The following is a 26197-nucleotide window of genomic DNA, read 5'->3' on the forward strand; positions in this document are numbered from 1 at the left end:
CCTCTGCACAGCGCTGCTGCTAGCGATGCCAGGCAGCGCCCGCGGCGCGCTCTGGTCTACAGAAACACGGGCCTGGGAAGCGTCTTTCTCTTGCACGCGGGGCCCAGCTGCCCCCGCCGCTCTGCCCCTGCCGGCCGCCAGCCGAGCCTGTGTGCCGGGGCCCTGGGTCCAGGCTTAATCCCCCAGCTGGCTTCTATCCCAAGCGTTGGGCGTCTCCTCGAAACGCGAGCCTCAGTGCTGTCCCTTGCTGCTGAGTTTGGCCGGGCCAAGCAGCCCTGCCTCCGCAGCAGCTGCGGGTTAGGGTGTGTCTTAACCTGTGACTGCGTGTGCGTGCCTCCCACTAAGTGTGCGTTTGTGTTTTCAAGCCTGCCGAGGATGAAGTGGTAAGATGAAAGCCTGTCTGTTCTCTGGGCTTCTCCTCTCCCATCTGTGAGCACTCTGTGGGCCCCACCGCGCCCGGGCCGCTCGGGCACGCCCCGCGCACGCGCACGCACCGCTATCTCCCGGCTCCGAGCCTGTGTTGTGCACCACTCATCTCCATCCTGCTGTGTCGTCACCTCTGTCTCTGTGTCGTGGGTTTGCTGATCTAACACCTCTCAGTGGCTTGGAAGGACTGCAAGTCCTGGCCACTGTGCTCGCACAGGGCCCGGGCCTGGGCCCAGGCTTGGCCTCCCCCTCCTCTCCTGGGCGGTGCGGGGTGGCGTCTGTGCCCTGCACGCTGAGCGCAGGGCCTCTTCAGCCTAATGCTCCTGCTGGCTCTGCGCAGACACACTTGGTGCGAGGTGGGCGGTGCCCAGGAACGGCCTCGCCTGTCGGATGCTCTGGGGAGGCGGCAAGGCTGGCTGGAGCAAGGCCACCTCCAGAGCAGGGGTCCCTTTAGTGCCACACGTTTCAAATCGAGCCTGAGAGGCCTCGCTGCACTGTTCCATGTTCCTCCAGGGCTTCTGCTATCCTGGCCCTGGGCTCAGCGGATGCCTCTGCTTCCGATGGAGAGGTGCACTGGGTCCTATTGAGGCTGGAAGGGGCTTCCCTGGCACTAGGGTGTCCTGTGCCCCCCACCCAGTGCCCAGCTACCGCCAGAGGGGCAGCTGACTGTTTGCACTAGGGTCCGCCCTCTTGGCCCTGTCCTGGGCATGGGAGGAGCAGAAGCCACCCGCTCGGTCTCCCGGCCCTGGCCCACACCCTGGGCTGCACAGCCATCACAGCAGGTCACGTTACCAGGGAACTGTGCCAGCCTCCTATTACCTCCAGCAGAGCAGGCTGCTTAGGAAAGATGGCCCCATCTGGGGGTCCCCATGGGCCAGCTGAGGCACCTGCCCCTCCTGCCAGCTGTGACCCTCCTGGGTCACGGTGGGAAATGGGAGCATGTCTGGATTTTGTGGGACATGCACAAGCTCCCGGAAGCCAGGCCCCTGTGAGGAGTCCCCAAGGTTGGGCTCCACTAGGTGAGCCGAGGGGGGAGCCAGGTGGGCACAGGAGCCCGAGGTGGCAGAGCGGTAAGCACTGGGGACCCAGCTGGAGCTGGAGGAGGCTCAGAGACCTGGGGAGCCTGGGTGGCCATAGCAAGGGAGGGCCTGTAGTGACAGCTGCTGCAGAGGGACAGTCCCCGCCCCTAAGTGGCTCTGAGATTCAACTTGCAGGAAGTAAGAGTGAGGGCAGACCAGAGGGTAAGGCCAGGAAAATTGAGCAAGAGAAGGCTGGGGTGCAGTGGCTCCTGGGGCTGTGCTGAAACACAGCCCTGCCCTGCCTGTCCCCTCTCCTGAAAGAGCACAGCAGGGAACGGGGAGGGTGGGGAGAGGTGGCTGCCACTGTCCTCCTCCATGCTGGGCAGCCCTGTGCTGGGGACTGGGGTGCCCGGGTCACTACAGCTTCAGGGTGAGCAGGCCCAGGAGTTGCTCTGTGAGAAGCTGGAACGCACTAGGTGTGTGGTGGGATGAGGGACAGTGAGCCCCTCCGTGGCCACAGTCTGCAGCTCCACCAACCCAGCCCTCAGTCTGGGCAGAGATGGGGTGAAAACCAGACCCTGACTCCGGCAGGAAGCAGCCACTGAGCCCAGGAGTGGAGCCTGAGGATGGGCCCAGCCTGCAGGAACTCAATGCAGGGCCCTCGTGGAGCAGATGGCTGCTGGGCCCGGCTCTGGAGGCTGCTGGACTCAGACCCCCCACTGCCTAGGCAGCCCCAGACGGGTCCAAGAGCTCGTCCAGACGCGCCTTCCAGAGTGAGCGTAGCATGGACACAGGAACGGGTGGAGCCCCAGGACTGTCACTGTGTGGGGGATCTGCCCCATTCCCTGGGGACCCCTCAAAAGCCACAGAAGGAAAGGAGACCACCACGCCCTGGAGGCTGCAGACGCGAATAGCAGAGGCCACCAGGCTTTGCAGTGAGCAGGCAGCCTGTAGCCCTCCCCACCCAAGGGCCCAGGGCTCAGCCCCAGCCCCCCAGAGGGCCTGCACAGCAGGGCCCGTGCGGCAGGCAGGCACGGGAGGACAGTGTTGAGAAGTGCACCGAGATAGGGTAGGAGCTGGCAGTGGTGGTGCACATGTGTCATCCCCACTCTGCAGGAGGCTGAGGTAGGACAATCCCAAACTCAAGGCCAGCCTGGGTAACTCAATGACGTAGCAAGACCTTGTCTCAAAATAAAAACTAAGTCAGGGTGGGGGATGCAGCAGCTCGGCGTGAGGGCCCTGGGTTCACCCTCCAGTACTGCAAGCAAAACCAAACTATTCCAGTCTGCCGCGGCAGGAAGCAGGGACTGGCACTGCGTGGCAGCTCTGGCCGGTGAACCCCCGCTCCTGCGTGGCACCCTTCCGGCCTCATGGCCTCTCTCTGGCTTCCTCCACGACAGTTTGACTTTGGAGACACCATGGTGCATCAGGCCATCCACACCATCGAGTACTGCCTGGGCTGCATCTCCAATACTGCCTCCTACCTGCGGCTCTGGGCGCTCAGCCTGGCCCATGCGCGTGAGTAACCGGGCTGTGGAGCTGGGGAGCTGAGGCCGGGAGGAGCGGGGCTCTGCCCGCTGGGTCCCGTGGGCTGACCACACTGCCTCTGCCCCAGAGCTCTCCGAGGTGCTGTGGACCATGGTCATCCACCTGGGCCTGAGCGTGAAGAGCCTGGCGGGGGGCCTGGCGCTTTTCTTCATCTTTGCCACCTTCGCCACGCTCACCGTGGCCATCCTGCTCATCATGGAGGGGCTCTCCGCCTTCCTGCATGCCCTGCGGTTGCACTGGTAAGTGGCAGCCAGGCTCCCAGGTCCGAGCCCTGAGGCAGACCAGTGTCTCCAAGGCTCCCCACGTGGCACGTGGAGCAAGCCCACAGAAAGCCTGCTTGTCCTGCTGTGGGCTCCCAGGAGACCTCTAGCCATTAGCCCCCTTCAGTGCCCTGTAGCCCAGGCTGGCCTCAAACTCATGGGAATCCTCCTGCCTCAGCCTCCTGAGTGCTGGGGCTACAAGCATGTGCCAGCACAGCCACCAAAGGCTGGTTTTCAGTAGGAGCATTTTCCAGTGTGGTCTGCGCCATCGTCACGCCCTCTGTGCTGTGATTCACCCCTCCCTTGCGCTGTCCTTCCCTCCCCCTTTCCCTTGAACTCAGGCACTTCGGCTTGCCAGGCAACACTTGTTCTACTGGGCCGTCTTCCTGGCCCCTTGCCCCTTTCCCTTTTGTCCTGGGCCTGAAGCCCGGGTGCTCACCGCTGAGCTGCAGCCCAGCTCTTTTGAGTCAGAGTCTCACCCTATTACGCAGCAGGACTGCACCTTGCAGTCATCCTGCCTCAGCCTCCCTCTGCTGACATTGTAAGTACCCAACTTTTTTTTTTTTAATTTTTTATTTATTTATGTGTGTGTGTGTGTGGCCAGCTCAACCCACCAGGGGGCGGCGCTGGCTGGCATGTGGTGCTGGGGGATCGAACCGCGGTCCCTGTGCTTTGCCAAGCTTGTTCCAAGTAGGTGCTTTAGACCACTGAGCCATCTCTCCAGCCCCAGTACCCAACTTTGTACTGGAAGAATTTCCCTTTTTTTTGGGATTCTCCAACCTCCAAGTCTGAAACTCTGGACACAGTTCCAAAGGGTCTCGGTCGGTCGGTCTCTCTCTCTCTCTCTCTCTCTCTCTCTCTCTCTCTCTCTCTCTCTCTCTCTCCCCACACACACACAGTGTTTTGCAGGGGAAAGGGTCCCACACTCGCTGAGCCACCCCAGGAATCACTGAGGTAAGGTCACTGTACTGGTGACCTCCGGACCAGGTTGGGCGTACCTGCCCCCCACCCCCCAGAGCCTCCACTCTGACCCAGCGGCCTTGCCCCTCCCCTTCTCTGGGATCACCTGGGTGGGTCACCTGGAGCCCTCAGAGGATGCCACCTGGTTGTGCAGACGGGAACCAGCTTGTCGGGGGCTGGGGGCACAGTGCCACTTGCTTACTGGCCAGCCTGGCAGGTATCCAGCTTATCAGCCTCGGCGGCTGCTTCCTCCTGGCCCGCCCACCGGGTGACTCACTGTTTCCTGTCCTATGCTTGGCTCCCCGGGCCAGGCGGAGCTGCCCACAGCGGGCTGCGGCATGAGAAGCCCCCTCCCACCCTGCAAGGCTCACAGAGCGTGTGGGTCCAGGGCCGCGGGCACAGAGCCACAGCCCACAGGGCAGCTTTGGACCCAGGGTCCCTCTGGGGAGAGGCAGAGCTGGCACTGGGCGCTGCAGCGGCATCCTGCGCCCCCTGCTGGTGACAGGCGTCCCTGGGCTGGGAGGAAAACCACTGTTCAAGATTCATGAAAGTTGGCAGAAGCCAGGGGACCCACGCGGCGGCCCCCGCTGTGTAGGCCCAGCATTCGGCAGGCTGAGGTGGGAGGATCACAGGTACAAGCCAGCCTGGCAGCTTAGTGAGACCCTGTCTCAGAATCACATCAAAGGGGCCACCGCTACAGGAGGAAGTGGGGAATGGAAGGGAGGCGACATGTCTGCAGAAGGCAGGTAAGCAGGCTGTCTGACCCTGGACAGACCCACAGTGTTGGCGGGGCTCCTGCTGCAGAACACTCGCTGGCACCACGGGCCCTCAGGTGTCCTGGTGCCACGCCCTCACCTCCATCCAGCTCTCGCAGCAGGGTGGGTGGGGTGGCGTTGCCAGGCCCCAGGTTGCTCCAGTCCCTACCTCTGTGCAGCCCCCGAGGTGCAGGAAGGAGTAGAGAGGCACCAAGAGGAGGGGAGCCCCATGCCCCTGAGGGCAGAGCCCCCTCTCCTTCCTATACACCTCTGCCCCCAGAAAGCATGGTGGCTGCATGACGCGTGCTGGAGGTCAGGAGCCAGCTCAGCAGACCCTCAGGCCTTGCCATGCAGGGCGCCCTTGCAGCACCCATGTGGGCTGCAGAGCGAAACAGAAGTGGGGGCCCTGCGCAGTGGGGTGGCAGGGAGTCACAGGGGCCAGCCCTGCTCCCCAGCAATGGCCTTGGGAGCTGGGCCACTGGGAAGGGCCTTAGGGGTGTTGGGGGTGAGTCTAGCCCCCCCTCTAGTCTGGAGCACCTCTGCCTGCACCCTGCACCCCTCCAGCTCTTCTTTCAGGCTGCGGTGCCCTGGCCCAGAGCCAGTGGAAACTGCCCTGGGCCTCTCCCGGCACTCCTCTGAGCTGAGCGAGGTTTTCTGCCCATATTTGGCCGCATGCTGGCCGCGGGCAGCCCTCCAGGGCAGGGCAGGGGTGCCTCTTCCTGCTGGTGCAGAGGGCCCGGCTGGAAGGAGCTGGCCTGCCTTCCCCTCAGTCCCCAGAGAAGAATTCTCTCGCAGATGTTTTTGTGGTTGGAACATATTTTTGCCTTGGGCTGAGAAGACTTCCCCTGCTGACTTCCCGTTTTCCTGGGAATTTCCTCCCCTGCCCTGAAGGCTTTGGGGACTTCACTCCCCACCCGTATCTCCCTGCCTCCCCTCCAGAAAAGAACTAGGGAGCTGGATGTTGAGGGAGAGGGTGCTGGGCCCCCCATGCACTTTTTGGCTAGCTCTGCTCTACTTGGGCTTTGGGGAAGATGGGCTCAGGCCCACCTGGGAGTCCCGGAGAGTTGTGGGAGGCGTCTGTGGGCTGGGTGTGGGGCACCTACCTGCAGGCAGCTGCTGGGAACCTAAAGCAGGAGGTGTGCACCTTTGAGCGCAGCCTGGGCAACTCAGTGATTTAGCCAGAGCTTATCTGAAAACTTTAGGAGGCTGGGGATGTAAAGTGGGAGTGCCCTGGGCTCAACTCCCAGTACTATTTTGAAAATGTATTTAATTAGGGACAGGGCTGGCTTTGCACTTGGAGTGATCTCCCCGCCTCAGCCTCAGTACAGGCCTGTCTCACTGCACCCTGCTTTCCCAGTTCTGTTAAAAAGAAACCTGCTGCCAGCTGGTGACTGCTCTCCCCTTTCCCAGGGTCGAGTTCCAGAACAAATTCTACAGCGGGACCGGCTTCAAGTTCCTGCCCTTCTCCTTTGAGCACATTCGTGAGGGGAAGCTGGACGAGTGAGCCCTGGGCCTAGTCCCGAGCGCCCGCCCCGTCCCCTCCTCAGGGGTGGATTGTGCCATGTTCGCTGTCTGTGACGCTGCGGGTGAGTGCACAGCCCGCCTCCTCTGCACTTGGCGGAAGCCATGAGCTGCCTTCTGCCCAGCGGCCCGGGCCTGAGGCCCTCCTGGGGCACAGCTGCTGCCCGGCCACAGCAGAGCAGACGGGCTCTGTCCTGAAGGGGGCGCTACTTATTTATCACATCCCAAGAGCCCCCAGACCCAGCGCCACCCTGTGCGTCCTCCTCCCGCCCGCCCGCAGCACCGTCCTGTCCTGCGCAGGCCTAGGCCTGCAGGTGGCCTGCTGTGCCCCAGGGTTCCCTCCCCACTTCCCGGGGACTCAGGCTCAGGCCTGGTGACCTGGGCAGAGACGGTGTGGTACCGATGCTCTGTGGGTGGGGGGTGACTCCTGCAGCTGAGGGGCTCCCCGCGCCCCCACCCTGGCTGCGGCTCCTAGGGCATTGGATCCAGCAGCCCAGCCCAGGTCCAGTGGAGGTGCGCCTGGCCCTGAGCCCTCCTCCTGCCGCCTGCCCAGCCCGAGCCCCCCCATGCATTGCCCATGCCCACGGAGACCAGTGCCGTGCATGCCTGTCCTCTGCCCCTCTGTTCACAAACCTGTGCTCAATAAAGTGTGTCAGACTCCAGGGACCCTGCCGGCCTCTGCCTCTGCCGCCGCCCCGCCCTGCCCCAGCAGAGGCTTGAGCCATGGCCCAGCTGGCAGGCACTCCGGGATTCTCGCCTTATCTCCGCTTTCCGTCCTCTTGGCACTGGGTGGGCACCGCACCCCTCCCCCTGCACATTCCTTAGGGTGGGCCATATCTCCCCCACATACAGTCCCTGCTCTCTGCTTTTTGAGCCCATGCCCTTGGCCGTGGGCCGCAGGGAGTGCGCATTCTCGAAGCTGCTGGCGCTGGAGGAGATGGACAGCAGGGCCAGGCTCTGGGTGTGAGCTGCAGGCTCAGAACACGAGGACACTGCCCGCCTGCCCAGAGAAGGCTCCCTCAGCTGCTGCCCTCACTGCTTCACGATGGGCTGCCTCTGCGGCCAGGACCCTCAGGCGGAGGGTGGGCTGGGTGGAGACAGCTCTGCAGACAGCCAGCGGGGGCACCCCTCTGCACAAGGCAAAGAAGAAAGGGGAGTCAGATGGTCAGTGCCGGGTGTCAGTGACCCCCAAATGCCAGCGTGGGGGGAGGGGAACTCGGTACTCTGGACTTGAAAAACTGAATCTGGAGCCTCTGAGGTCAGAAGAAATAGTGAAGACAGCCTGGGTGGGGGAGCTGTTCAGAGATCCTCACCTGACCTCCGCAACAGATAAGCAGGCAGCCTGGAGTGGCCGCGGCTTTTCAGGCCACTAAGGATTTAAAAGTATTTCTCCAAGTCATGAAACCGTGAAAAGATGCTCAACATCATCTGCCATTACAAAAATGCAAATTGAGTCAGGTGTAGCAGCCCGTCCTGTCATCTCACCGCTGGGGAGGCTGAGGCAAGAGGATCACTGTTTCAAGGCCAGCCTGGGCTACATCGTGAGTTCAAAGCCAGGAGATCCTATCTCAAAAGGAAAATGCAAATCAAAACTACAGCAGGGAGCCAGGTATGGTGAGGCTGCCTGTACTCCCCAAACTCAGGGAGCAGAGGCCTGAGGATCAGGAGTTCAAGGCTAGCCCAGTAAGACTCTGTCTCAAAAGACAAACATGTAATCCGGGCAAGGTGGTATCCCTGTAATCCCGGCACTTGGGGGTGGGGTGAGGCAGGAAGATCGTTGTTTGAGACCAGTCTGGGCTACAGAGTGAACTCAAGGCCAGCCTGAACTGCATAGCAAGACCCTGTCTTACCAAAAAATACCTATGTGTTTTTTGGTCCAAGTTCCTTGCACCAAAGCTGTGTATTCGGGTTCAGAAGCAAACCCCAAGTATATTTGCTAAAGTGTGAAACAAGCCCACAGCAAGTATTAGTGAGCAGGTGGAACCCCATTCCCTGCATGAAAAATCGCGCACTTCCTGGCAGCATTAAACATGGGCCGAACAAAGGGCCCAGCTGGTCCAATTCTTGGTACCTACGCAGGGGGGAGCTCGCAGCAGCCCCTGCTCAGCCTGAGTGCCGGGATGACGGTGTGCGCCACCACACCCACTGGGCATAGTGTCTTTTTTTTTTTTTTTTTGTACTAGGGATCGAACTCAGAACCTTACCCTTACCAGGCAGGTGCTTATGCCACTGAGCTATCTCCCCAGCCCCTGGACTTAGTGTCAAATGTCACAGTGCTATGGCTTCTTCTGAAACCGGAAGCCTGGCAGGCAGCACCACTTTGCCCCAGGCTCTCTTGGTTCCTGCTGTGGACAACAGAGACAAAGGATGACCCCTCCAGGGTCCTGGGGGCCACCGGTCATGCGCCAGGAAACTGTCCGGGAAGACAAAGGCCGAGTGAATGCTAATTCAGCAGCGGTGTCTAACTTTGAGGGAGGCATGGCTGAAAGAACAAAGGAAGCGGCTTCTGTTCCTTCTGCCCGGTGGGGTGCGGTGCGGTGCGGTGCGGAGCTCAGTAAGTATCAGCTCAATAAAAACAATTGCCCAAAGAAATTCCCTCAAACAGAAACAGTCCCAACGTCCCTCAGGGGATGCCCGAGTACAGACGAAGGGCCTCGCCACTGGATGCGTCTTGTTCTATCGTGCAGAGGCTGAGGTCCTGGGACGCCGCCACTGCCCAGGTCTGGGCTGGGGCAGCCGCGTTACTCTGAGGTCCCAGAGCAGGGCAGGAATGAAAGGAATACTAAAATGGAAACCTTACTGAGAGTCCCTATTAAGAAAAGAGGTGTTGGGGCCGGGGAGATAGGGCTGAGTTCAACCCCGGCTTCCGCAAAAAAAAAAAAAAAAGGAAAAAGAACAGAGGTGTTTGATCTCGGTCACAGTTCATCACCTAGTGCAACCACAGAAGGGTTTTGTTGGTGTTTAAGCACGAAAGGAGACTGCCCGGTTGGCCCGGTTTGGCTTTTGGAGCTGGGGTCTTGCTGCACTGCCTGGCAGCCGGGACTGCGGCGCACACGGCCGGGCCCAGCCAGACTTTGCACAGAATCAGTGTGCAGAGCCCCCCAGGCCGCCGCCGAGCTGCAGGGCGGGGAGATGCGCGCCCCCAGGCCTGGTACGGCACCTCCTGCCCAAGCGCGCTTCCCAGTCGGGGAAGTGAAGACAAGGCCGGCCGTGCCCTCCCCTGGCCCTGAGCCCTCCCCGGCCGCCCGGCTCTCCAAACGCGCAGCCCCTTTCGCTCCCTCTGAGCCCGCCTGCCCCCTCGCTCCCGTCAGGCCGCCCCCTCTCCCTGCCATCCAGACGCTGCCGGGCCAGGGCCTCTGCACTTCTCCGGGGCTGCTGTGCCTTCACCAGCAGCCAGCAGCCCGTGCAGCCTGGCCAATGCAGTGATTTGGTCTGTTTCAAAATATAAAAAAGGGGGCCGGGGAGATGGCTCAGTAGAAGAAGCGCCTGCCTGGCAAGCGCAAGGACAAATATAAAAAAGGGCTGGAACGTAGCTCAGGGCAAAGGCCCTGGGTGTAACCCCCAGTACAACCAAAAGAAATAAATGTATATTTATTGGGTGGGCTGGAGGAATACAGAAAAAAAAGCACCCGCACGTGTAGGGCAGCCTGTCCCCTGCGGCGGAGACCCGGAGGGCGCGGCCGGCCCGGAAGCGGGGACGCTCGCCAGGGCGGGGCGGGGCGGGGCGGGGCTTCGGGGTCACGTGGCCCGAGCCCCGCAGCTGATTGGTCGCCATTGCCCGTCACCGTCCCACCCCTCAGGCCTTCGGGGTCCACGCGACCATGGTGACTGCGCTGCGGCTCCCGCGGCCCCCGCGGCTCCTGGGCTTCCTGGGGCTTCTGCTCCTGGCCGGGGCCGACGCTCAGGGTGTGGCCGGGGACGAGGCGCGGGAGACGGCGGCCGTGCGAGCGCTCGCGGTCCGCCTGCTGGGGCCCGAGCCCGCGGCCGCCTTCGCGCTGTCAGTGGAGCGCGCCCTGGCGGCCGAGCCTGGCACCGACGTCTTCTTGCTCGGCGGCGGCGGCGGCGGCGCGCCAGTGCGCGTGCGCGGCTCCTCGGGCGTGGCGGTGGCGGCCGGGCTGCACCGCTACCTGCGCGACTTCTGCGGGTGCCACGTGGCCTGGTCAAGCGTCCAGCTGCGCCTGCCGAGCCCGCTGCCCGCGGTGCCCGGGGAGCTGAGCGAGGCCTCGCCCTACAGGTACGGGGAGCCGCCTTCCCGGCCGGACCAAGCGCCCTTGACTAGGTGTCCAGACGAGGGCGCTGCGTGCAGGGCAGGTAGCCCGGGCTTGCGCGGCTCAGGTGCAAAGCTGTGACCCGTGCGTTTTCTGCCCCAGCACTTGGTGATATAGAGTGATGCCCACCCCGCTGCAGCCTCGAGGTCGCCCACTGCCCCGGGGGAGGTGACCCTGTACCCACGGGGTTTCCAGCTGACAGAGGGTAGGGAGCCCTCTACCTGCCCAAACAGTTCCCTCACCCAGGCCTAATGGTGCACACGTGTCATCCTAGCACTTGGGAAGCTGAGGCAAGAAGATCACTGTGCGTTCAAGGCCAGCCTCAACTACAGAGTGAGGACCTGTCACAAAAAAAAAAAAAACCCAAAAACTATAAATACATATCACAAAACTGCTGCCTGCCTGCCCTCAGGTACCGCTACTACCAGAACGTGTGCACACAGAGCTATTCCTTCGTCTGGTGGGACTGGCCGCGCTGGGAGCGGGAGATTGACTGGATGGCGCTGAACGGCATCAACCTGGCCCTGGCCTGGAGCGGCCAGGAGGCCATCTGGCAGCGGGTGCGTGTCCACGGGGCCTCCGTTGCCCTGCCCGCCTGCCACACGGGCCCACGTGTGCAGTGTGTGGCCCATACGGTGAAGGCTCCCGAAGCCTTGAGGAGCTGACCTGGGTAGCCCCTGCCCCGGCTCCGGGACCGGGGCGGGGCTCTTGCACTGAGACTATGAGTTTGCTCAGTGCGTTCCCGCCAGCGGAGACGGACATGTCCATCCTGTGTGACACTCCCACTCCCCAGGTGTACCTTGCCCTGGGCCTGACCCAGGCAGAGATCGATGAGCACTTCACCGGCCCAGCCTTCCTGGCCTGGGGGCGCATGGGCAACCTGCACAGCTGGGGCGGCCCCCTACCCAGAGCCTGGCACCTCAAGCAGCTCTACCTGCAGGTATGGGAAGGGACAGTGGCTTAGTGTCATCTGCCCCCAGAGCCGGGCCCTTGGTCACTGTCTGCCTCTCCTCTCAGCACCGGATCCTGGACCGCATGCGTGCGCTGGGCATGACCCCTGTGCTTCCCGCGTTTGCTGGGCACGTCCCCAAGGCCATCACCAGGTAAGCTGTGGCTTAAGGGAAATCTGAGGCCCGTGTGGACCTGGGTGTGGTTCCTGGCTGTTCCCAGCCAGCCTGCCCCATGCCTCAGTGTCCTTGCTGTTCTACCACACTGCACATGACTGCGCGGGACACCAGCAAGTGGCCTCTTTCATTAGCGACTACAGGGAGTGGCCGTGGCTGGGAGGCTATGCCAGCTCCCCCAGTGGCCTCCTGCGTGCCCTTGAGCTCTGGTTCCTGTTCCTGTCCTTGTCCCCGCGCTTAGCATGTGCTGTGGCTGCCCTCCACCCTCACCAGCTGCCTCCGCCCACCAGGCAGCAGGACCTTCATGTAGCCCCTCAGTGACCATTTGACCTGTGTCAGACCCAGCTCAGACAGGGAAGGAGAGTGGCTCCTTTCAGCCAGCAGGAGGGCAGAGCTGGTAGAAGCCTGTAGACAGGTGACTGTCAAAGGAGGCTGTGGGGGCCGGGGAGATGGCTCAGTAGAATAAGCACTTACCTGGCAAGTGCAAGGTCTGAGTTTAAGCCCCAGTTCCACGAAAAAAAAAGGAGACCGTGGGACCTGCAAAGGCCCCGGGACACGAGGACCCAGCTGCCTCTGGGCACTGTTGGGGGTCATGAACCACACGGCCATCTGAGTGTTTGCTCCCCACTAGGGTGTTCCCACAGGTCAATGTCACCCAGCTGGGCAGTTGGGGACACTTCAACTGCTCCTACTCCTGCTCCTTCCTTCTGGCTCCGGGAGACCCCCTTTTCCCTCTCATTGGGAGCCTCTTCTTGCGGGAGCTGAGCAGGGAGTTCGACACAAACCACATCTATGGGGCCGACATTTTCAACGAGATGCAGCCGCCCTCCTCCGACCCTGCCTACCTGGCAGCTGCTACTGCTGCTGTGTTCGAGGCCATGGCTGCAGGTGTGGTGCCTGGGGCCAAGCGGGGCGGGGCGGGGCGGGGCGGGGTGGGGTGGGGCGGGCCATGCTGTCTTGGGCCATGGCTCAAGCCATGGGAAGCCGGCCCGCTCTGTGCCCAAGGAGGCATGCAGCTCAGCTCGGAGCTTTCCTCCCTGCCCTCTGGATGCAGGCGCTGACAGGGCTCCTCCTGCCCTGTGCACAGGGTACTTTGACCAAGTACCTGGGGCAGCAGATGGCATAGCAGAAGTTTCCTTTAACTCAGGCCTGGAGGTTCAAGATCTTTTCTGGAGGTGACGTCTTTCGGGCGGAGCCCAGAGGTAGCACAGGACATCGTCATGTGACAAGGGGCGCACAGTTGTAATCACTGTGCTCCATCCACCTTTCTTAGAAGCCACCAAGGTTCAGCCCCAGGACTGTACCTAAAGGATTCCTCTCACCCTCCCGTAACCCCAAAGGCTCTTCTCTGAAGACTGTGGTCATTTTAAGTCACCCAGCCTGGACTAGGTTTGAGATCCTCCTGCCTCAGCCTCCTAGAGTGCTGGAGTTACAGACATTAACCAGCTCTCTAGGTAGTGCACCTACCCACCTGTGAGGCTGTCCTGGAGCTCCCAGCTGGGAGGCACCAGGACAGGGCTGTCACTGTGCCAGTGTCACAGGTGGGGCAGCTATGGGGACTTTTGCTTCCTGTCTGTACCTTGGGTTGGTCACCCCTCTCCTGTCTTCTTCCCTGACAGTGGACTCTGATGCTGTGTGGCTGCTCCAAGGCTGGCTTTTCCAGCACCAGCCTGAGTTCTGGGGCCCGGCCCAGGTGGCGGCAGTGCTGGGGGCTGTTCCGCAGGGCCGCCTGCTGGTTCTGGACCTGTTCGCCGAGAACCAGCCTATCTACACCCGCACAGCCTCCTTTCGAGGGCAGCCCTTCATCTGGTGTATGCTGCACAACTTTGGTGGCAACCATGGCCTCTTTGGAGCCCTGGAGATGGTGAACCAGGGCCCCTCGGCTGCCCGCCTCTTCCCCAACTCCACCATGGTGGGCACAGGCATCGCGCCGGAGGGCATCGGCCAGAATGAGGTGGTCTACGCACTCATGGCAGAGCTGGGCTGGCGGAAGGACCCCGTGCCCGATCTGTCAGCCTGGGTGAGCCGCTTCGCAGAGCGGCGGTACGGGGCGGCCCAGCCAGAGGCCAGCATGGCCTGGAGACTGCTGCTGCGCAGTGTCTACAACTGTACTGGTGAGGCCTGCCGTGGCCACAACCGCAGCCCGCTGGTCCGGCGGCCATCCCTGCAGATGAACCCCACTGTCTGGTACAACCGATCCGATGTATTTGAGGCCTGGCGTCTGCTGCTCAAAGCCTCACCCAACCTGACCGCCAGCTCGGCCTTCCGCTATGACCTACTGGATGTCACCCGGCAGGCGCTGCAGGAGCTGGTCAGCTTGTACTACGAGGAGGTGCGGGCGGCCTACCTACACCAGGAGCTGGTTGGTCTGCTGAGGGCTGGGGGTGTCCTGGCCTACAAGCTCTTGCCCATGCTGGACGAGGTGCTGGCCAGTGACCAGCACTTCCTGCTGGGCAGCTGGCTGGAGCAGGCCCGGGCAGTGGCCACAAGTGAGGCTGAGGCTGATCTGTATGAGCGGAACGGACGCTACCAGCTGACCTTGTGGGGGCCGGAAGGCAACATCCTGGACTATGCCAACAAGCAGCTGGCAGGGCTGGTGGCCCACTACTACACACCCCGCTGGCAGCTCTTCGTTGAGTCACTGGCTGACAGCCTGGCCAGGGGTGTCCCTTTCCAGCAGCACCAGTTCGAGAGGGACATCTTCCAGCTGGAACAGGCCTTTGTCCTGAGCAGCCGGAAGTACCAAAGCCATCCCCAAGGCGACACCGTGGACCTGGCCAGGAAGGTCTTCCTCAGGTTCGGCCCCCGGAGGGTGGCTGGCAGCAGCTGACAATGACACCACAGGGCCATGTTTCCCTGGACTCCACACAGAGCTGGACCAGCATCTCGGGGAGCTCAGGCCTGGGGGAAGGGACCAAGGTCTGGCTCTGCAGGCCAGGTGGCTAGGGGGTGGGGAATGAGCCACTCTCCACCGCCACAAAGAATAAAGAATAGAGTAGTTTCCTGTCACCTTCATATACTACTGAGTCCGCCTGGCCGGTCTGAAGGAGCGCACTAAATGGCCACCGTGCGGTCCCTTGGGATGGGGGGGTTCCCTGTTTGTGCCTGTTTCCCACATTTTTCATACTAACACTTGGCATTTGCACAGAGAATGGCCTTTCTCAGCACAGCAGAAAAGTCTGGTAGCCATAATTATGGTTCAGGATAGAGATGCCCAGGCGCTGGGTGCTCAGTGCCCCCGCCGGGCACCCCACTGCCCGTGCAAGGTCCCCCATACCCAGGACAGCTTGGGGTTACGGTCATGGAGCTTCTCGACTTTGACCCAGAGCAGGGTGGGCAGCTCTGACCAAGGCCCAGAGGAGGTTTGGCCTTGAGCTTTCAGGAGACACAACAAGGGGTGGGGGTGCTGCGGGGCGGGAGCACCAGGGGATATTAGGAGCCAGGGCCCGCTGAGCCGGGCCACACCATGGATCCTGCGGAGCGCACCGTGGTGCTCATCACGGGCTGCTCCTCGGGCATCGGCCTGCACCTGGCCGTCCGCCTGGCCTCGGACCCGTCCGGGAGCTTCAAAGGTATAGGATGGGGGTCTCCTGGGAGGGCAGGACAGGCCCGGGGCCTCGGAGGGCGCCCCAGATGCAGAGTGGCCGCCACACGGGCCCCAGGGCATCTGATGGCGCCCCGACCACAGTGTACGCTACCATGCGGGACCTGGCAGCGCAGGGCGCGCTGTGGGAGGCGGCCTGGGCCCGGCGCTGCCCGCCAGCGTCCTTGGAAACGCTGGAGCTGGATGTGAGGGACTCGGACTCGGTGGCCGCTGCCCGGGCACGCGTGACCGAGGGCCGCGTGGACGTGCTGGGTGAGCCTCCCGGATCCTACGTGCAGACCCTCCTGTTCGGGACCCGCAGGGGACAGCAGGGCAGGCTGGAAGGCGCGGGCGCCAGACGTGTGGTCTGCTCTCCCGCAGTGTGCAACGCGGGCCGCGGGCTGCTCGGGCCGCTGGAGGCGCACGGGCTGGGCGCCGTGGGCTCTGTGCTGGATGTGAACGTGGTGGGAACCGTGCGGACGGTCCAGGCCTTCCTGCCGGACATGAAGCGGCGCGGCTCGGGACGTGTGCTGGTGACTGGGAGCGTGGGCGGCCTGATGGGTAGGCGGAGCGCGAGCCGGGGCGGGCTCTGCATAGGCCACGCCTCTCTGGGGCGGTCCACAGGGGCGGGTGGAGAGGAGTGGTGGATGAGGGCGGAGACGTAGGCAGGCCACGCCCAACGGGGGGCCAGGTAGCCCGAAAGGGGCTCATTGGGGCGTGGCCTACTGTGGCCACACCCGAGTACGCCTCGGTGAAGCAGAGGAGGGCGGGACTTGCTAGCGCCACGCCCAGTCTGGGGACTGGCTGCGCTGGGGGCGGGGCTTTGCGGGGGCGGGGCCGGCCTCAGCACCCGGGTCGCCTCCAGGACTGCCCTTCAACGCGGTCTACTGCGCCAGCAAGTTCGCGCTCGAGGGTCTGTGCGAGAGCCTGGCGGTCCTGCTGCTGCCCTTCGGGATCCAGTGAGTCAGTCCCGTCCAGCCCCGGGGAATCGACTCTCCACGGGTCCCGCGGGTCCCACAGGCTCTCGGGCCCCCGCCGTCCGCCCGTCCGCCCGTCACCTTCCACAGCCCGGTCCCCTGTCGCCGCAGCGTGAGCCTCATCGAGTGCGGCCCGGTGCACACTGCCTTCTACGAGAAGCTGGAGGGCGGCCCGGGAGGGGCGCTGGGCTGCGCTGACGCCCGCACACGCCAGCTCTTCTCTCTCTACCAGCGTCACTACGAGCGGGTGGCGCGCGACGCGCAGGACCCCGAGGAGGTGGCGGAGGTGGGCGTGGCTCGGGGCGTGGCAGGGGCCGGGCCGTGGGCGTGGTCTGGGCGCAGGCCCCGCCCTCCTTATCCCGCCCCGACCCGCCCCTAGGTCTTCGTGGCCGCGCTGCGCTCGCCGCAGCCTGCTCTGCGCTACTTCTGCACCGAGCGCTTTCTGCCCCTCGTGCGCCTGCGCCTCGACGACCCGAGCGGCCGCAGCTACGTGGCCGCCATGCATCGCACGGTGTTCGCCGCTGACCCAGGAGCCGCGGAGTCTGGGGCCTCCGAGCCAGGCGCTGCCCCGGGGGAAGGCTGTCCGCACCTCTGATCTGTCTCCACACCGACCCGGTTCCCAGGCTGCAGCGCGGCCTTAGATAATAAAGCCGCGGATACCGGTCATCGTTGCAGTCCTGTGTGTGCTTACTGGGACCCTCCCCTGCCGGCCATGGCTGTAGCGGAGGAACGGGTGCAGCGCGCCCGGTGGAGGCTGAGGCAGGAGGATCGCCATGCCAGAGCTCTGGCTGGGCTCCCCTGGGAGGCCTTGTCTCAAAGTAAAACTTTACAAAAGGAATGAGAATGTAGCTCAGTGGTGCAGCGCCTGGATTTCAGCCATTACCGAACAGAAGGGGGACAGTATGATCGAAATATGCGGTGACTGTTTAAATTAAAACATCAAACATAAAGAGCCACATTGCCATGAATCCATCCAGAATTCTCTCCCTGGCCTGTGCACGTGTCCCTTTCTGAAGCAATTCTAGAATAGTCATTTCAAGGATGCCTTTATAAGTTGTGATCAAAAATACTGCGCCCTGCTGCCGAGTGCCACCCAGTAGAAAGGCAGATCTCGAAAACAGGACCGTGTCCTCGACGACCTTGCTCACCAAAGCACAGTCTTTGGGTTCATCCCAAAGTCGAAACAACTGCCGCTGCAGAGACGCTAAAGATGGGCGGGAAAGGGGAGTGTGGACCTGCTGCCCAGGGTGGCTGGCTGGTGCTGCGAGGGTGTCGGCCGCGAGGGTGGCTGTTGAGGGGTGTTCGTAGCACTGGGTTTTCTACTGTAAGGCTTTTGTTGTTGTTGTTTTTTCTTTTGCGGAACCGGGGATTGAACTCAGGCTCTTGCGCTTGCCAGGGAAGCGCTTATTCCACTGAGCCATCTCCCCGGCCCCTACTGTAAGGCTTTAAAAAAATTTTTTTTTGGTTGTTACAGGGTTTCATTATGCAACTCGGACTCGTAGCGATCCTTCTGTTTTCAGCCTCTCCAGGGCTGGGATTACAGGCGTATGCCACTATGCCCAGGAGTCCGTGGCTGGCTCAGCCCACCTCGGGGGCAGGGCTGGCGGGAGATCCAACCGGTTGCCTAAGCAGGTGCTTTAGTCCGCAACTCGCCAGTCACTGTAATATGTTTTTTAAAACATAAGCATTAGGGACCAGGGAGATAGCTCAGTGGAATAAGCACTTGCCTGGCAAGCGCAAGGTCCTGAGTTCGATCCCTGGTACCGAGAAAAAAAAACAACCATAAGCATTCACCACTAAGTGTGGTGGCACACTCCTCCCATCACAGCGCTCAGGAGGACCGCCAGGAGTTGGAGGCTAGCCTGGGATTCGTGGTGAGGCCTTATCAAGAAAGAAAGAGAAGGGGCGAGGGAGGGAGGGAGGGAGGGAGGGAGGGAGGGAGGGACAGAGAGAACCAAACAATGTAACCAGTCACCATATTGTCCAACCACACCTAATAAATAAGAAGGAGCAGCTCTCCCAGAATACTGGGCTGAGGTGGCCACGGTCTGTCCTCCTTCCCAGCCTGCAGGGACACAGCGCCAGGGACCTGGAGGGAGCGAAAGGAGGGGACAGCAGGACTTGGGCTGGCAAAGCGAGGAGCCTGAGGCGCCTGGGCTTGGTGAGGGCAGCACATGCCAGCCTCCAGCAGTCCCTGTGCGCCGGGAGCAGGCAGCGCTCACAAGGCCTCGGGGGCACCAGGCACCCCCTCTGCCACACACTCTACTCTTCCTAGTCTCACACTGTTGCATGACTTCATTATTTATTTATTTATTTATTTATTATTTGGCGGAACCGGGGATTGAGCTCAGGCCCTTGCGCTTGCCAGGGAAGCGCTCTGAGCCGTCTCCCCGGGCCACCATTTCTTTCTTGAGGCAGGGTCTTCCTATGTAGCCCAGGCTGGCCTTGAGCTGACAGTGATCCTCCTGCCTCAGTCTCCCAAGTGCTGGGATGACAGGTAAGTACTGCCGTGCCCACTTCTACGCTCATGGCCCCCAGGCTCGTATCGGCTCCTGCCCATTCAGCAGTGATGCTTGCAGTCCCCCATTCCTAGCAGGGCATGGTAGTGCCCGCCTGCAGTCAGGCACTCAGGAGGCCGAGGCAGGAGGATACAAGTTGGAGGTCAGTCTGAGCTCCACAAGAGACATTGTCAACAAAACCAGACATCTAATTCCTAACGGGAGTGCCTGCCCCTCCTTGGGTCTTCCCCATTTCTCCAGATTTCTCCCTTTTCCAAAGCCCTAGGGCTGGGGAGATAGCTCAGTAGAATAAGCACTTCCCTGGCAAGCACAGGGTCCTGAGTTCAATCCCCAGTACTGCCAGAAAAAAAAAAAAAAACAACAAACACCTTGCAATATGACTCCTGCCTCTTTTCCCCTAATCCACTGCCACAGCCCTGCCTTCCAGCTCCACAGCATCTGGGCCATCGCTGCCCTGGGCCACCTCCCCTTGCCTTCTTGTCCCCACCCTGTCCACCAACAGCAGAATCTACACAGTGGAGTCAACACTGCACTTCAAGAAATGAAATGGCATGGTGGTGCGCTCCTAGAACCCCAGCTCTTGGCAGGCTGAGGCAAGAGGATCGCTGCAAATTTGAGGCCAGTGTGGCCTCTGTCTCACACACAAAAGCCTGGTCACATCTCTGCTTTAATCTCCTCCTGCAGTGTCCCACTTGGTGGTACCCAAGGAGTCCTAAGGAGCCCCAGCCCTCTGCTCGCTGGCTCCACCCCCCTCCACCGTCTCCACAAGGAAGCTCTTCCCCTGCACAGGCGGGCAGGCGCCTCTGCGGGCCTCTGAGCCGGCTGGGCTCCACTGGTTCACCGTTCCTGGTGTGGGTCCATCTCCTTCCTCAGGTCTTTCCTGTTGCCCTGGGCCCCCAGCCTGCCTGCCCCGCAAGATGGTTTCTTGCTCTGCTGGATATTTTTCTTTCATTTTTTTTTTATTTTGGATTTTTCATGATAGCCTTGTTTTTGGTTTTTGTTTTCGTTTTTAGACAAGGTCTCAGTGTGCGGCTCAGGACAGCCCTGAATTCGCTACATAGCCCAGGCTGACCTCAAACTCCAGATTCCATCTGCTGTGCAAACAAGGCCGTGGCGCTGCCTTGGGGCGCTGCCCGCAGTCTCCGACGAGCTGTTCTCCAATCAACTTTGCTTTCTCCTCTCCCTCCGTCTCCCCCCGAGCTACCTTCCCAGCCCTTTTAAAACTGTCATTTTGAGCAGGTATTTATTCATTTATTTATTTTTACAGTACCGGGGATTGAACTCAGGATCCTGCGCTTGCCAGGCAAGCACTTATTCTACTGAGCCATCTCCCCAGCCCTAAAACCGTCATTTTGAGAGTGTTGCACTAAAACATGAAGCTGCCCAGGCTGGGCTGGAACCTGGGTCCCCCCGCCTCAGCCCCCAGGCCGGCCGGCTCAAGCCTCTGTAAATTCCAATTGAGGGAGTCTCCTGCAAGAAGCCCGACCCCTTCACCTTTAGTTGTGGCTCCAAAGGCAGGTCTGCGGGCTCGCGCCCTTTGGGGGCCTCTGCAGGAGCACTCGAGCCAAGTCCGTGCAGGGCGCCTGTAATCCCAGCTGCTCAGAAGGCTGGGGCAGGATTGCCTGTTCAAGTTAGCAAGACTGTCAAAATTTAAAAGCAGGGCAGTGGGTGTTGCTCAGCAGCCCCTGGGATCAGTTCCCATCACCACAAAACAAAATCAAGCCGGGAGTGGTGGCTGATGTGTTCTGGCCCTGCTATGAATCGCTGAATCTCTATGGTGGTCATCTAACACGGCTGAAGCCCTTAAAACCACAGTTTATCTTCCAGAGACCGCCTCCCCGCTGCTTCTCCAACTCAGCCCAGGGTGCAATTTTCTTTCACCTTTCCCTTCACCTCAGGGAAGAGGCCATCAGCTCCTCAGGTATTTCTTTTTCTTTTTTTTTTTTTTTAATTTTATTTATGTGGGGGGGGCAGCTCAGCCCACCAGGGGGCGGGGCTGGCTGACATGTGGTGCTGGGGATTGAACCGCAGTCCCCGTGCTTTGATGAGCTTGTTCTAAGTAGGTGCTTTAGACCACTGCGGCATCTCACCAGCCCCTTTTCTTTTTTTTTTTTTTTTTTTTTTTTTGCAGAGCCCGGGATTGAACTCAGGCCTTGCTTGCCCGGGAGCTCCTCAGGTATTTCTAAACACGCCCCTCAAACTCCGCCACAGGCAAAAAGGCCATGAAAGCCTCAGCCTCCCTTTGTTCCAGTTCAGAGAATCTCTTATCGTCCCCAGATTCTTTGTGTCCTCAGAGATAACAGCGCCCCTTCCCCTCCTTCCCTCTGCCTGTCCGCTGCTGCACAGCCTTCGGAGAAACCCATCAGCGGCACGCCCCTGCAAGGCCAGGACTCGGGAGGCTGAGGCAGGAGGGTCACTGAGTCGAGGCCAGCCCGGGCTACAAGCGTCTCGAAAAGAGAAAACAGGAAGCCAGGGCGTGTGGCGGGGACTGTGGACTGAAGAGGCTGCGGGGGTCCCTCGGGGGGCGCAGAAGCCAGCCTCGGGCTCAAGCCCAGCACCAAAGCCGTGCGAAGGTGGGCGTCGTTTCGTTTCGGGGACGCCAAACTGCTGCCCATTACTGGGCCCTTGAGGGCCCGCTGCTCTCCTGCGGTGGCCGCCCAAAACCAGTGGTCTGAGATGTGTTCTTGTTCGCTTGCTGTCGTTTCCCGCCAGCAGAAGTGAACTCGGGGGGGGGGGGGGGGCCTGGCCCTAGCTCAGTCCTTTAAGTGGCTGCTTCCACAATGCTGGCAGCCTCAGGTTGCTGTAGTTCGATCCCCACAACACCCCAGCCAGCCAAACCACCCCTGAGGGCATTCCGAGCAAAAAAAAAAAAAAAAAAAAAAAAAAAATCCTTATGGGGCTGGAGAGATGGCTCAGTGGTCTAAAGCACCTACTTAGAACAAGCTTGGCAAAGCACAGGGACCGCGGTTCGATCCCCCAGCACCACATGCCAGCCAGCCCCGCCCCCTGGTGGGCTGAGCTGGCCACACACACACACACACACACACACACACATAAATAAATAAATAAAATTTTTTTTAAAAAGAAGTGAACTCGGGCCTCGCACACGCTGGCAAACGCCACCATGAGCTACCTCCCGGCCCTTTTCAGTTTTTGTTTAAAACGTCGGACAGGGTCTCGCCACGCTGCCCAGACCTCGACCTCCTGCCCTCCTGCCCTCCTGCCTCAGCCTCCCGGGCAGCGGGGACCGCCAGCGTGCGCCCCAACGTCCGCCCGAAATGCTTCCCGAGGGCGGCCTGGCTCCGCCGCCCCACCGCGCGCGACCCCGCGACCCCAGCCAGGCCTCGCGTTTCCACCGAGCGGCCCCCATGATGTCCTCGGGCCGCGAGAACGCCGGGGGCGGGGGTGCTCGGGAACCAGCGCGCCCCATGCCCCGCACCCCGAAAGCCTCTGGAGACGCAGGCTGGCCCCAGCGCCCCTCTGCAGAAAGGAAGCTTCGGCAGGTCACCGCCCCGCCGCCCACCTCCCTGGGTCTGGACGGAACGAGGACCCCGGCCTCCTTTGTCACTCTCGGGGCCGTCGCGCTCCGCCCCTCCCCAGGCACGTCTCGCGAGAGTTCCTCCGCGAACTGCGGTTAAAAGGTCTGGCCCCTCTCTCTTTCCGTAGTGCGGAGTTGTGGCCCCAAGGATCGTGGTCCCGGCCCCCTTGGTGCAGCTGCGCGGGCTGTCGGCGGAGCCCAGCTCGGAGGGCTCGGTGAGTCGCGGCCCTTCGAGTCGGGAGCCCCCTCCCGCCCCTCCTGCAGCCCTTGGCGCCCGGGTGCAGCTGGGTCGGGTGCCCTCCCGGGAGCCAGGCTCGCCGCTCACTGCCGCCTGTGCCCCGGCCGCCCGCAGGCGCCGCACCATGGCCGCCTTCCGCTCGGGCCTGCTGGTGCTGACGGCGCCGCTGCCCGCGCTGGCCCCGCGCCTGGCGCCGCTGCTGAGCTCGGCCGCGCGCCTGGTGAACCGCACGCTCTACGTGCATCTGCAGCCCGGCCTGAGCCTGGCGGGCCCCGCGCAGCCGCAGCCCGGCCCGGTGCCCGCCACCTTCGAGGTCCTCGACGTCCTCTCGCTGCTCTACGCGGGCGCCGATCGCCACCGCGGCCTGGATGTGCGGGTGCTGCTGACCAACGTGCAGGCCAAGAGCGCCCTGCCGCCCGCGCCCGCCCCTTCGGTGCAGAACCTGGCGCACCCGCCGGAGGTGGTGCTCACAGACTTCCAGACCCGCGACGGGAGCCAGTACAACCCGGTGAAGCAGCAGCTGGAGCGCTACGCCACCAGCTGCTACAGCTGTTGCCCGCAGCTGTCGTCCGTGCTGCTGTGTCCGGACGATGGGACCGGAGAGCTGCCCGTGGAGCCCCTGGATGTCCCCTTGCCCTCCACCATCAGGCCTGCGTCCCCCGTGGCCAGGTCCCCAAAGCAGCCCGTGCGAGGCTACCTCCGCGGTGCTGTGGGCGGCACCTTCGACCGACTGCACAACGCCCACAAGATGCTGCTCAGTGTGGCCTGTGCCCTGGCCCAGGAGCTGCTTGTGGTGGGAGTGGCAGACAAGGACCTCTTGAAGAGTGAGTGAGAGAGGCTCCTCCACGTCCTTGCAGGGTCGAGGAGGTGGGCCACTACCCTCTTTGCTAGCTGTCCCTGTGGCTGACAGTGGCCACCACCCACAACACTTTAGTTGAGGAGCACACGCAGCTCTCTGTGCCTGGGCGATCGAGAGCCCCAGGAGTCTGGACTTTAACCCCATGCAGGTCACCAGCTCTTGAGACACTTAGGTCCATGAACCTGTGAGTTAAAGGAACAGCACCCAGAGAGGGGACTGAAGGACACTGTGCATTCTGATGTGCCAGCTAACGCACGACCCATCCTGACAGGTCTCTGATGTGACTGTGCGGTGTCTTGATCTGTGGACACAGGCCAGCCTTGCGGTGACCACAGTGCTTGACCATTTCCCTTGTCCCCACCCAAATGTTCCTGTCATTTTCTTCCTTTTGGCCTGAATCACAAGCAGCCTCTGTGTGGCTACCTCTGTGGGCAGCTCCCTCAATCACCCACACAAGGCCCACCAGGCACTGTTCACAGTCTCATGTCATTGCTCCTTAGGGGACATTAGTGTGCAGGGCGGACCCTTGCTTCCCAGTAAAAAGACCTCGCTCTGCTTCTGCACCCCTCCCCAGGCAAGGTGCTCCCTGAGCTGCTCCAGCCCTACGCACACCGAGTGGAACACCTGAGTGAGTTCCTGGTGGACATCAAGCCCTCCTTGACTTTTGATATCGTCCCCCTGCTGGACCCCTATGGGCCCGCGGGCTCTGACCCCTTGCTGCAGTTCCTGGTGGTCAGCGAGGAGACCTATCGTGGGGGGATGGCCGTCAACCGCTTCCGCCTGGAGCATGTAACCCCTGTGGGAGATGGGAGAGGGAGTGGGAGGGCAGAGGGCAGTGAGGGTGCAGGGTGGCGGGAAGAGGCTAGGAGGACTGGATCCCAGCTTCTCTGCTGAGTTGGAGGAGCCTCTGGGTTTATCCTCCTCTCCTCCCACCCTTCCCCCTTGCCCATAGGGCTTGGAGGAGCTGGCCTTGTACCAGATTCAGCTGCTGAAGGACCAAAGTCACCAGGAAAATGAAGAAGACAAAGTCAGCTCCTCTAGCTTGCGTCAGCGAACGTTGGGTACCCTGCTCCGGCCCCCGAATGTAAGCCTCTTTGCCCCCCTTCCTCCAGCTCATGCCTGGCTTGCCAGGAATTCTGGGAAAGAGCCAGTATTTCAGCCCCAAGCATGAGCCCAGGTCCCCGCCATCTACCTGCAGAAGAGGCCGGAGCTCCCAGCCTGTCTCTACGTGCTTGGCCTGACGGGCATCAGTGGCTCTGGGAAGAGCTCTATAGCTCGGCGGCTGAAGAACCTGGGAGCCTTTGTCATCGACAGTGACCAGCTGGGCCATCGGGCCTACGCCCCGGGTGGCCCTGCCTACCAGCCAGTGGTGGAGGCCTTTGGAACAGGTATGGAGCAGGGAGGCCTGCGGGTGTCTGAGGCCGCGATGCAGCTTTGCCTCAGCTCAGTTCCCCCCTGTGTCGGCCAGACGTTCTCCATAAGGACGGGCTCATCAACAGGAAGGTCCTGGGCAGCAGGGTATTTGGGAACAAGGTGAGTAGAGTACACTGTGTCCCCCGTTCCTGCCCCTTGGCAGGCTTGGGGGCTCAGGGACATAACCTCTACCCACTCCGTCCCTCACAGAAGCAGCTAAAGGTCCTCACAGACATCATGTGGCCAGTGATTGCCACACTGGCACGGGAGGAGATGGACCTGGCTGTGGCCCAGGGTGAGCAGTGGGGCCTCCTGCCTCCCCTGGGGCTGGGGTGGGGGCGCTGTGATGGTGACTGGGCCCCCCTGCAGGGAAGACGGTGTGTGTCATCGATGCTGCTGTGCTGCTGGAAGCTGGCTGGCAGGACATGGTACATGAGGTGTGGACTGTGGTCATCCCTGAGACTGAGGTACATGCACCTGCGCTGCCTTTGGGAGCGACACACCACTCTGATCTTGAGGTGGAGCTGGGACCCTCCTGACACCTGCCCATCTGTGCCCAGGCTGTGCGACGCATCGTGGAGAGGGACGGGCTGAGTGAAGCTGCTGCCCACAGCCGCCTGCAGAGCCAGATGAGCGGGCAGCAGCTGGTGGAGCAGAGCCATGTGGTACTGAGCACCCTGTGGGAGCCGCATGTCACCCAGCAGCAGGTCGGTGCCTGAGAGGTGGCTGCGTGAGGCAGGATGGTCCAGGCTGCCTGCCTGACCCTGTCCTTCCTTCCTCCAACATCTGGGCCACCTGCAGGTGGAACGGGCCTGGAATCTCCTGCAGCAGCGCCTCCCTGAGACTCTTCGTGCCCTCGACTGACCGTATGACTGACTGCTGGGGGCCTGCGGTGGCCCTCGGAGCCTATAGGAGCCTGTGTCGAGGAGGGAGCACCCAGGACTCGCGTCTTAGGCGGGGCCATGCTGGACACGGCCGGGCCGGGGAACACAGGCGGCACCCAGACACGCGGTGGGGGGCAGCCCCTGGGCTCCCGAGCGACAGAGGTGGTCTGCTGCCCGCTCCAGCGGGTCAGGGAGACCCGAGAGCTTGGTACAGAATTAAAGCTGGATGTGCACAGGTGCCGCCCACGGTGTCCACTTGAGCGCTCTCGCCGGTCCCACGCCCCATGAGTGCAGTGGCTTAAAGG

General features: G+C 61.9%; 4 protein-coding genes across 10 annotated transcripts in view; all 4 read left to right on the forward strand.

Annotated features, from left to right (window-relative positions):
- Window positions 1–6759, forward strand: part of Atp6v0a1 (ATPase H+ transporting V0 subunit a1) — a 54643-nt gene extending 47884 nt beyond the window's left edge. For 2 of the 4 annotated variants that reach the window (XM_023718075.1, XM_023718074.1), the window contains exons 19-21: window positions 2846–2963; window positions 3061–3232; window positions 6379–6473. In XM_023718075.1, the coding sequence (XP_023573843.1) occupies window positions 2846–2963; window positions 3061–3232; window positions 6379–6472 (384 nt within the window). In that variant the 3' untranslated portion in view covers window position 6473. Of the gene's footprint in view, window positions 1–2845; window positions 2964–3060; window positions 3233–6378 lie in introns of all 4 variants that reach the window. The other 2 variants (XM_004633784.2, XM_004633782.2) reach the window with 2 other exon arrangements.
- Window positions 6760–10283: 3524 nt separating this feature from the next.
- Naglu (N-acetyl-alpha-glucosaminidase) lies at window positions 10284–14863 on the forward strand. The gene is made up of 6 exons (XM_004633911.2): window positions 10284–10723; window positions 11170–11317; window positions 11551–11697; window positions 11775–11860; window positions 12513–12769; window positions 13501–14863. Exons 1-6 carry the CDS (start codon window positions 10311–10313, stop codon window positions 14709–14711), a joined length of 2262 nt encoding a protein of 753 aa, XP_004633968.1. The 5' UTR covers window positions 10284–10310; the 3' UTR covers window positions 14712–14863.
- Window positions 14864–15010: 147 nt separating this feature from the next.
- Hsd17b1 (hydroxysteroid 17-beta dehydrogenase 1) lies at window positions 15011–17181 on the forward strand. 4 transcript variants are annotated; one of them, XM_004633912.2, is made up of 6 exons: window positions 15011–15453; window positions 15570–15737; window positions 15846–16025; window positions 16330–16423; window positions 16553–16727; window positions 16821–17181. In XM_004633912.2, exons 1-6 carry the CDS (start codon window positions 15348–15350, stop codon window positions 17034–17036), a joined length of 939 nt encoding a protein of 312 aa, XP_004633969.1. In that variant the 5' UTR covers window positions 15011–15347; the 3' UTR covers window positions 17037–17181. The 4 variants fall into 4 exon arrangements, with proteins under 4 accessions (XP_004633969.1, XP_023573844.1, XP_023573845.1 ...); XM_023718076.1 differs by having other exon boundaries at window positions 15011–15737; XM_023718077.1 differs by having other exon boundaries at window positions 15011–15737; window positions 16674–16727.
- Window positions 17182–21497: 4316 nt separating this feature from the next.
- Window positions 21498–26129, forward strand: Coasy (Coenzyme A synthase). The gene is made up of 11 exons (XM_004633785.2): window positions 21498–21669; window positions 22056–22713; window positions 22851–23560; window positions 24170–24384; window positions 24548–24679; window positions 24794–24983; window positions 25064–25128; window positions 25219–25303; window positions 25378–25475; window positions 25569–25715; window positions 25810–26129. The coding sequence occupies exons 2-11, from the start codon at window positions 22085–22087 to the stop codon at window positions 25870–25872; spliced, it is 2334 nt and encodes a 777-aa protein (XP_004633842.2). The 5' UTR covers window positions 21498–21669; window positions 22056–22084; the 3' UTR covers window positions 25873–26129.
- The last annotated feature ends 68 nt before the right edge of the window (window positions 26130–26197 follow it).

This window comes from Octodon degus, unplaced genomic scaffold, assembly GCF_000260255.1.
Source record: "Octodon degus isolate 3935 unplaced genomic scaffold, OctDeg1.0 scaffold00056, whole genome shotgun sequence".
NCBI lineage: Eukaryota > Metazoa > Chordata > Mammalia > Rodentia > Octodontidae > Octodon > Octodon degus.

What these genes read in the sequence shown, in the direction of transcription:
- Naglu (XM_004633911.2), top strand. Translation starts at nt 10,311, where the DNA reads ATGGTGACTGCGCTGCGGCTCCCGCGGCCCCCGCGGCTCCTGGGCTTC. An exon ending in AGCGAGGCCTCGCCCTACAG is followed by an intron (nt 10,724 to 11,169) that starts GTACGGGGAGCC and finishes GCCTGCCCTCAG; the next exon opens with GTACCGCTACTACCAGAACG. An exon ending in AGGAGGCCATCTGGCAGCGG is followed by an intron (nt 11,318 to 11,550) that starts GTGCGTGTCCAC and finishes CCCACTCCCCAG; the next exon opens with GTGTACCTTGCCCTGGGCCT.
- Coasy (XM_004633785.2), top strand. Translation starts at nt 22,085, where the DNA reads ATGAGCTACCTCCCGGCCCTTTTCAGTTTTTGTTTAAAACGTCGGACA. An exon ending in AGCCCAGCTCGGAGGGCTCG is followed by an intron (nt 22,714 to 22,850) that starts GTGAGTCGCGGC and finishes GGCCGCCCGCAG; the next exon opens with GCGCCGCACCATGGCCGCCT. An exon ending in CCCTGCTCCGGCCCCCGAAT is followed by an intron (nt 24,680 to 24,793) that starts GTAAGCCTCTTT and finishes ATCTACCTGCAG; the next exon opens with AAGAGGCCGGAGCTCCCAGC.
- Hsd17b1 (XM_023718076.1), top strand. Translation starts at nt 15,461, where the DNA reads ATGGGGGTCTCCTGGGAGGGCAGGACAGGCCCGGGGCCTCGGAGGGCG. An exon ending in GGGCCGCGTGGACGTGCTGG is followed by an intron (nt 15,738 to 15,845) that starts GTGAGCCTCCCG and finishes GCTCTCCCGCAG; the next exon opens with TGTGCAACGCGGGCCGCGGG. An exon ending in ACCCCGAGGAGGTGGCGGAG is followed by an intron (nt 16,728 to 16,820) that starts GTGGGCGTGGCT and finishes ACCCGCCCCTAG; the next exon opens with GTCTTCGTGGCCGCGCTGCG.